Below are 9,236 nucleotides of genomic sequence, written 5' to 3'. Positions count from 1 at the left end.
CCAGAGACGCCCCTGCGGTTGGTGCGGACTGGACACCTGACCACGGTACACGGGTGACCATCAGGAGCTGGGGCCGTGGATACCCGTCCCAGGGCCGGTGCGCTCAGCGAGGGTCTGAGCTGAGGGGTGGACGCCTAGGCCCAGGTGCACGCGGAGTTGGAGAGCACCCTGAGCAGGCGGCCCTCGCCCGTCCCCCAGTGCCTGCCACTGCACGGCTGTGGAGAGGGCCCCCACGTTGAGGTGACGCAGGAGCACCAAGCCTGGGCTGGCCCCATGGTCACCATGCTATGGGGCCGTCCCCCTGGGGAGGGGACTCCCGCAGCTCCTGGCTTGCACCCAGGCGGGAGAGGAGCAGCACAGCGCAGGAGGCATGGCCTGGGCAGGCGGCCAGGGCCTGAGAGCAGGCCTGGAGGAGCTGGAAGGAAGTGCCAGGTGGACAGGGCTGCGCGGCCTCTGTCACATGCAACGCCCGCTGGGAACGCCGAGCAGAGGGGCCACCGAGCCGTCCGTGGACCGCAGGACTGAGCGCCTGTGGGTGCGGGTCCCCATCCAGCTGAGACCCCGACTGAGGCGGGCTGACCACTCGCCCCCCACTCCCAGGCCGGCCCAGCCCCTCGTGGTCACCCTGGTCTCCCAGCAAGAGACCCCAGAGGCCACACCTGCCCGCCAGAAACCAGCTGGCAACGGGGCGGGAAAGCAATCGCTCCGGCCTTGCTGCCTCTGCGCCTCGGCCTGCACGTGGGCGCCTGCAAAAAAGCATCCCGTGGGCCTCTGACCACCCTTCTGGCAAGTGGGACAGCCTGGGCCCGGGGTAACGGGACACGGCACCCTGCAGAGAATGTCCGACAGCCTGGAAAGGAAGCAGCTGACACCCTTAGGACAGCAGCAGAGCGCTTGTGAACAAGGGCGTGACCTTGAGTCAAGGACCCCAGAAGGTGGACCACCGGGTCTGGGAAGTGAGGAGTGGACGCGGGAGCGGCCTGCCCCCACCCCCCACAGTGCCTCTGGGGGAACTGGGGCTTCTCATCCTGCCCCCTCGGTGTTAAGTCCCCCAGGAAACACCGCCCCCTGGGGACAGCGGCTGCGTGCCCCTGCTCCCAGGACAGTGGCTCCTGCAGCTGTCCAGCAGGTCAAGCGGTCACCTCCGCCGGAGGACCCGAAACTCCTGGTGAAGGCAGGGCTGACACGCCGCTGGGGCGGCCCGGCATCTCCACGCCTGGCTTAGCTGCAAGCGGGCAAGGGGGCAGAGCCCGACGAGGGCGGGGTAACCAGGACCCCACCCCGCCTGAGGCACGGGAACCCCCGCCAGGGGCAAAGCCGGGGGAGGGGCCTCGGTTTGCCCCACGCACGCCCCCACGTTTTCCCAGGAAGGCTCCTGGAGACGGTGGGATCAACTGAGTGAGGAGCAGGGGTGGTGGGGGGGGAGGAGCTGGCACGGACCAGCTTACCTGCGGGGGTCCCTGCTCCCTCCACACGGTGGGGGACGGTCAGTGACCGGCTGATGGGCATGTGAGACCCTGCCTCGGACGTGAGGGCAGATCACAAGCCGCCCGGGGCCAGGCAGAGCGGCACCCTGCCGGCAGGTGCTGGGTCATGCCAGGAGCGGCCCCAGCGGACACCGCCACCCCCACCCCGGCCCCGGTGCTCTGGGCCACCCCACGGAGGTCCCCACTCCTCCGCCCCAGGCCAGGACCCGGGGCCGAGCACAGAGCCTGGAGCTGCAGCTCCCCACCCACCCGACATACACCCGAGATGTCCGGACAGAAAGGGAGGCGGGAGCCACAGAAGGTTGGAACTGCTTTTATTGGGGTGAGGGCTGCAGACCTGGCCGCGGTCAGGTGGGCGCTCTGCCTTCGCCGAAGCAGCCGAAGCCGCCGAAGCCTGGCGCCTCCACCTGCCGCCTACCTGGGTTAGTGGAACATGCAAAAGCTCAGTCAAAGTGGAGGCAGGGAGAAGCCATCAGGGCCGGGGGCTGGAGAGAACAGGAGGGGGCGGCCCTGGGCTGGGTGGCCTTGGTCAGCACAGACACCTGGCAGGCGTCTCTGGGCCCAACACGGGCTGAGGTGCCCCAGGAGAGGTGGCGGCCAGCCCCCCCCCCGCCCCGAGTGGGCTGCAGGGCACACTGGGCCCACGGGCGGAGAGACCTGCAGAAGCCCAGCGGTGCCCAGCCGGCTTGCCCGTCACCAGGAGGGTCTGTCTCCCACCCCAGGTCGGGGTCCTTGGGGCCTGAGGAGCAGAGGAAGGACAAAAGGCACTTACGAGGGGGCTGAGGCTGGAAGGCTGCAGCCAGAGGCCTGGGGTCCCCGGAGGGCGTGGGGGGCCGGGGGCGGAGGCCGAAGTGCTCCGGGAACGGGCTGGGGCCGGCCTGGGGCAGCTGGGTCTGCAGGCCGGACCTCACCTTCCCATGGGGAAGGGCTTCTCTGGGCAGGCTAGAGGAGACGGCTGACCAGCAAGGCCCACCGAGCGAGCAGATCAGTCCTGGGGACAGGAGACCCCCCACCCCCACCCCCCACCCCCACTCCCCGGCCCCAGGGGCCCTGCGACTGGGGGGGAGCCAACTCTGCTGCCCTGAGCGGGCGGGGCTGGTGGGGCGGCCCGAGCTGGGCGCTGGGGGCTCCCGCCCAGACGGGACCCTGTGCGGAGGCGGGAGGGCGGAGGTGGGGGCCAGCCAGCTCTGGACCCTCCAAGGCACCTGGCTGTGGTGAGTGGCAGGTAGAGAGGCGCAGGGAGACTCGGGGGGTCCGTGGGCTGGACGGGCCCCGACCCCGTGAGAAACAGGCTGTCAGGACAGCGAGTATATATTAATGTGTTAGTCTGGTCTTTTTGGTTAGACTTGAGGCACCGCTTGGGACGAAGACACCGTTAAACAGGACAGAGAGACCCCGGCCCCTGGGCGGGGGCCTGGCCACATGCAGAGTGGGGGGCAGGGCACAGGCGGGGGGGGGGGGGTCAGGCCACCGCCGACTCGGGGCCCCCCAGGGAGGGCGCGGGCCCCGAGGCATAGCGGCGGCCGTAGCCCGAGGAGGAGTAGGACGAGGAAGAGAAGGTCATGGAGAAGCCGGAGCCGGTGGCGTCAAAGCTGCCTCGGCGGGAACCGGCCCGGGAGCCGGTGCGCGAGCCGGAGCGCGAGCCGGCCGTGGAGCCGGAGCCGCTGACGCTGTAGGGGCTGTAGTAACCCTTGCTGGACTGGGCGGCAGCCTCCAGCAGCCGCAGGCCCGTGCCCTCCTCCACCATGCTGCGGTCCAGCGCGTCCTTGTAGGAGATCTTGAGCTTGGTCTTGGGGCAGGTGAGGTACTTGGAGTAGGCGGAGACGTCGCGCAGCTTCTGGGCGGTGCGGGCGTCGACCGTGCCGCGCTGCAGGGCCTCGTCCAGGGGCACGCGGCCGGGCGTGTCGGGCTCGATGAGGCCGCCGGTCAGGTACTGCGCCTCCAGGAAGCGCTGCCCGGCCTCGTAGTAGAGCCACCCCTTCTTCAGGGCCTGCGCGGCCGACATCCTGGTCTTGGTGCGCGGGTCCTCGAAGCCGCAGAAGGCCTTCTGGGCCAGGTTGATGCGGTCCACCATGATCTTGTCCACCAGGCCCTTGTTGACGGCTTCGGTGACCGGGAAGCGCTCGCCGGTGCCGGGGTCGATGATGCCGCCGGTGCAGGCCTGCGCCTCCAGCAGCCGCTGCCCGGTGATGTTGTCCACCAGGTTGCGGTGCATGGCCTCCGTGATGGACACCTTCTCCAGCGTCTCCGTGTCCAGGATGCCGGCCACGGGGCCCGTCTCCTCGGTGGGGTCGGACCAGGAGGCCAGCGGGGTCCTGGAGACGGCAGGGCTGACGGGGTAGGAGGAGGAGGAGCCCACCGAGGACGAGCGCGAGCGGAAGCCGCCGGCACTGCCCGAGAGCATGTCGGCAAACTCGGTGATGGAGAGCGTGCCGGCGCGGTACTGGTCCAGCGCCGAGCGGTCGATGAGGCTCTTGGCGAGGGCCTCGTCGATGTCGTACTGGCGGCCCGAGCGGCGGTCGATGATCATGGACTTGACCACGCCGTCCGAGGAGGAGGTGGTGATCTCCTCCCACTCGCACTCCTGCTCCGAGAGCTCCAGGTAGGTCTGGTGGTCGATGAGGCCCTTGCGGTAGGCCTCGTACACCGACATCTCCTTGCCGGTCTCTGGGTCCACGATGACCACGCGCCGCTTGCGCACCGAGGACTTGGAGGACGTCTTCCGCTCCCGCTTCTTCTCCTTCAGCGGCAGCAGCCGCAGCCCTGTCTGGGGGTCGGTGACGCAGCGCTCCATGAGCTGCAGGTAGGTGAGGTTCTCCTCCGTGTTGGGGTCGAAGAAGCCCTTGGTGTCGTCGCTGGGGTCCGTCAGGATCTCGTTCATCTCCTCGTCGAAGAGGCCGCGCTGGTAGGCCACGTCCACGGGCAGGCGGTGGCTCTCCTCGGGGTCGATGATGCCGCCCGTGGCGATCTGGGCCTCGAGCAGGCGGATGCCGTGATCCTTGAGGATCAGGCCCTTCTTCATGGCCTGGAAGAGCGAGATGAGCTTCCCGGAGTAGGGGTCCCTGTAGCCGGTGACGGCGCGCTCGGCCGACAGCAGCTTGTCCTTGAACTCCGGGCCCACGATGCCCATGCGCACGGCCTCCTCCACGGTCAGCTTGAGCCCCTTGATGGGGTCGATGACGTAGCCGGTGGCCGCCTGCGCCTCCAGGAGCTCGAAGGCCGTGCCCGGCCGGATGATGCCCTTCTTCATGGCCTGGTACACGGACAGGCGCTCCTTGGTGGCGTCGACGAGCACGCCGGCGATGCTGCTGGTGCCCTCGAGGAACTTCTGCAGGTTCTTGGAGACCTCCTCCACGGAGGTCAGGCCCTCCTGCAGACGCAGCGCCGTGGCCTCGTCCATGACGTGCGAGCGCACCAGCTCCTCCACCGTGATCTGCTTGCGCAGGCCGCGGAAGGTCAGCTGGCGGGCGTCCGAGAGCGGCAGGAGGAGCAGGCCGCTGCCCTCGTCACGGCGGCACCGCCGCAGCAGCTGCGTGTAGCTGAGGCGCTCGTCCGTGGAGGGGTCCAGGTAGCCGCGCACCTCGCTGGGCTCCGAGAGCTGGTCGTGCGTGTCCTTGTTGAGGTAGCCCCGCTGGTAGGCCACCTCCAGCGGCAGGTGGATGCTCAGGCGCGGGTCCATGATGCCGCCTGTGGCCAGCTGAGCGTCCAGCAGCCGCAGGGCCTCCTCGGCAGGGATCAGGTCCTTCCTCATGGCCTCGAAGAGCGAAATGGTCTGCTCCGTGTAGGGGTCGCGGTAGCCGCTCACGGCCCGCTCGGCCGACAGCAGCCGGTCGTGCAGCTCGGGGCCCACCAGGCCCTTCCGCACGGCCTCGTCCACGGTCAGCCGCTCACCCTTCGCCGGGTCCAGCAGGAAGCCCGTGGCCGCCTGCGCCTCCAGCAGCAGGCGGGCGACCTCGGCGCTCAGCAGCCCCTTCTTGAGGGCCTGGTAGACGGACAGGGTCTGCTTGGAGCCGGGCAGGTAGACGCCGGCCACGCAGCCCGTGCCGTGGAGGTAGCGCCAGGCCGACTCGGCCTCCAGCACCTCCCGGAGGGTCCTGGCGCCCTCTCGGAGCAGGCTGTAGGCCTCGCGGGAGATGACCCGCGCCTCGACCAGGTCCTCGGCGGTGAGGCGGCGGCGGCCGTGCTCGTAGGAAGCCGCGTGCTGCTGCCGGACCACCTCCGTCCTCTCGATGATCTCGATGATGATGACGATCATGCGCTCCTTGGTCACGCGGCCGGCCTGGAAGTCGGCCAGCAGCCGCGCCCGCTGCTCCTCGGGGATCAGGTCCGACTGCATCACCTCCCACAGCGACATGGTGGCGCCCCCGTGGCGGCCGCCCCCGGGGATGTCGATCTGCGTCTCCTCGAAGGCCCGCCGGGTCTCCTCCTCGGTGTACACCCGCGTGGTCTCCACCACCTCCGCCTTCTCGGCGCCTCTCAGTGGCAGCAGCCGCAGGCCCGTCTCGGGGTCCTCCACGCAGCGCGCCAGCAGCTGCCCGTACGTGAGGTTCTCGTGCGTGTTGGGGTCGAAGAAGCCCTTGGCGTCGTCGCCAGGGTCCTCCAGCACGCGGCTCAGCTCCTCGTCCAGGTAGCCGCGCTGGCAGGCCACGGCCAGGGGCACGCGGTGGCTGTGCACGGGGTCGATGACGCCGCCCGTGGCGACCTGGGCCTCCAGCAGGCGGAGGCCGTGCTCCCTGAGAACCAGGCCCTTCTTCATGGCCTGGAAGAGGGAGATGGTGCTGCCCGAGTAGGGGTCCTTGTAGCCGGTGACGGCCTTCTCGGCCGACAGCAGCTTCTCGTGCAGCTCGGGGCCCACGACGCCCGCCTTGACGGCCTCGTGCACGTACAGGCGCTGGTTCCGCACGGGGTCCACCAGAAAGCCCGTGGCCGCCTGGGCCTCGAGCAGCAGGGCGGCCGTGCTGGGCCTGAGCAGGCCCCGGCGCATGGCCTCGTAGACGCTGACCTTCTCCCGCGAGTCCTCCAGGTAGACGCCAGCAAGGCAGCCGCTGCCCTGCAGGAGCATCCGCACGGAGTCCACCTCGGACAGGTCCTTGACCGACGTCCTGCCGTCCTGGAGCTGCTCGAACTGGGCCTGGCTGAGGACCCCAGCGGCCACGAGCTCGCTGGCCGGCACCGGGGCGCGGAGGCCGCTGAAGGAGAGCCGCTCCTGCCGCACGGCCTCCGCCTCCTCCACGATGGTGATGACGATCTTGATGATCTTCTCCACGGTGACCTTGCCCGTGCGGAACTGGCGCAGCAGCTCGCGCCGCTGCTCGGCCGAGAAGTACTCCGAGCTGATGAGCTCCCAGACGGTCACCGTCCTGCCCTGGAAGCTGCCCACGGGGACCTCGACCGTGGCCTTCTGGAAGGCCTCGCGGGCCTGGAGCTCGGAGTAGAGCTCCTGCTGCCGGGCTCGGGCAGCCTCCTCGGAAAGCGGCAGCAGACTCAGCCCCGTGAGCTGGTCGGCGCGGCACTGCTGCTGCAGCTGCCTGTAGCTGACTGGCTCCCACGTGCTCGGGTCGCGGTAGGCCTTGGCGTCGTCCCTGGGCGCCGAAAGGGCTGTGCTGGTCTCCTCATCCAGGTAGCCCCGGGCACAGGCGACGTCCAGGGGCACGCGGTGGCTCTTGCTGGGGTCCACGATGCCGCCCGTGCACAGCTGGGCGTCCAGCAGCCGCAGGCCCTGCTCCCGGGGGATGAGGCCCTTCTTCAGGGCCTGGAACAGGGACACGCTCTGCCCCGAGTAGGGGTCCTTGTAACCCGTCACGGCCTTCTCAGCCGACAGCAGCTTCTCGTGCAGCTCGGGCCCCACCAGGCCGGCGCGCACCGCCTCGTCCACCGTCAGCCGGGCGCTGGTGGCAGGGTCGATGATGTGCCCTGTGCCGGCCTGGGCCTCCAGCAGAGCCACGGCCGCCTCCGGCTGCAGCAGGTCCTTCTTCAGGGCCTCGTAGACACTCAGCTTCCGCCCCGCCTCCTCCAGCCACACGCCTGCGATGACGCTGGAGCCCCGCAGGGCCCGCCGCACGGCCTCCACCTCGGCCACCTCCTGCACGGAGCGCTCGCCCCGCTGCAGCTGGCGGTAGAGGTCGTGGTCAATGACCCTGCTCTCGAGCAGCTCAGCAGCAGGGACCAGGGCGCGCAGGCCCTTGAAGCAGAGCTGGCTCTTCTGCTCGTGCTCCTCGAGCACCGTGACCACGATCTTGATGATCTTCTCCACGGTGACCTTGCCCGTGCGGAACTGGCGCAGCAGCTCCCGCCGCTGCTCGGCCGTGAAGTACTCCGAGTTGATGAGCTCCCAGATGGTCACCGTCCTGCCCTGGAACTTGCCGAACGGGGCGGACACCGTGGCTTTCTCGAACACGTCCCGGGCCTCCGAGTCGGTGTAGACCAGCTCGCCCGCCTTGGCAGCCTGATCTGTGAGCGGCAGCAGCCGCAGGCCCGTCTCGGGGTCCTCCACGCAGCGCTCCAGCAGCTGCATGTAGGTGAGGTTCTCGTGCGTGTTGGGGTCGAAGAAGCCCTTGGTGTCGTCGCTGGGGTCCTCCAGCACGCGGCTCATCTCCTCGTCGAAGTAGCCGCGCTGGTAGGCCACGGCCACGGGCACGCGGTGGCTGTGCACGGGGTCGATGATGCCGCCCGTGGCGATCTGGGCCTCCAGCAGGCGGAGGCCGTGCTCGCGGACGATGAGGTCCTTCTTCATGGCCTGGAAGAGGGAGATCTGCTCCCCGGTGTAGGGGTCCTTGTAGCCGGTGACGGCGCGCTCGGCCGACAGCAGCTTGTGATGGAGCTCGGGGCCCACGAGGCCCTCCTTCACGGCCTCGTTGACGGTGAGCCGCCTGTTCCGAACGGGGTCGAGGAGGAAGCCGGAGGCCGCCTGGGCCTCCAAGAGGATGAGGGCCGTGCCCGGGCTCAGCAGCTGCCTCCTCAGGGCTGCATAGATGGTCAGCTTCTCGTTGGCAGGCTTCAGCAGCAGCCCAGCAATGCCGCTGCGGCCCTGTAAGTAGTGGCGCACATCCTCCCGCTGCGCGAGCTCGGCCACCGTGGTGCGGCCCTGCGCCAGCCGCTGCAGTTCCTCCGTGCTCAGGATGCCCACCTCCTGCAGCCGCTGGGCTGGCACCTTCCGCCGCAGGCCGTCAAAGGCGTGCTCGGGCTCTGCCTCCACGGCCGGGCCGTCGGGTGCGTCCCTGCCGTTGGGCAGGGCTTTGGCAGCTGCAGCCTGCGAGGCGGCAATCTCCTCCGAGTGTGCCAAGGCAGCCCTGTGCTCCTCCTCCAGGTGCTGCAGCCGCTCACGCAGCCTCTGGTTCTCCTCAGCCAGCAGCTTCTCCTGCTGCTGCCGCTGCTGCTCCAAGCGCTGCAGCTCCTCCTGCTTGCGGCGCACGCCCTCCTCAGCCGCGTGCTGCCGCCGCCGGGCCTCCTCCATGCTGGCCACCAGCTGCTGCTTCTCCTGCTCCATCTGCTGCTGCTGCCGCTGCTGCTCCTCTCGCAGCTTCTGCGCCTTGGCCACCTCGTCCTGGAAGAGCTGCTCCAGCTTGGCTTTCTCCTGCTCGATGAAGCGCTCCCGCTGCAGCAAGCTGTCCTTCTCAGAGAGGAAGCTCTGCTGCAGGGCCTGGGTCTCCTGCAGCAGCTGTTCCTGCTGCACCGTCTGCATCTGTAAAGGGGAAAGAGGGCAGGTGGGGGCCGTGAGGGAGGCCGGGGGCTCCGGGGCCACCCGCCGCC

The 9,236-nt window shown here is 69.5% G+C and overlaps 1 protein-coding gene across 31 annotated transcripts in view; it reads right to left on the bottom strand.

The window, feature by feature from the left end:
- Positions 1–1,784: 1,784 nt before the first annotated feature.
- PLEC (plectin) overlaps positions 1,785–9,236 on the bottom strand; it is a 57,501-nt gene continuing 50,049 nt past the window's right edge. For all 31 annotated transcript variants that reach the window (XM_021090372.2, XM_085021314.1, XM_021090373.2 and 28 more), the window contains one exon: positions 1,785–9,168. In XM_021090372.2, coding sequence (XP_020946031.2) covers positions 2,950–9,168 — 6,219 coding nt within the window. In that variant the 3' untranslated portion in view covers positions 1,785–2,949. The remainder of the gene's footprint in view (positions 9,169–9,236) is intronic.

Source organism: Sus scrofa, chromosome 4 (genome assembly GCF_054392235.1).
Source record: "Sus scrofa isolate SSC_HxYL_T2T_F1_AM1 chromosome 4, Sscrofa_HxYL_maternal_Yorkshire_Landrace_v2.0, whole genome shotgun sequence".
Classification (NCBI taxonomy): Eukaryota; Metazoa; Chordata; class Mammalia; order Artiodactyla; family Suidae; genus Sus; species Sus scrofa.
This window is presented reverse-complemented; position numbering and strand designations above follow the sequence as displayed.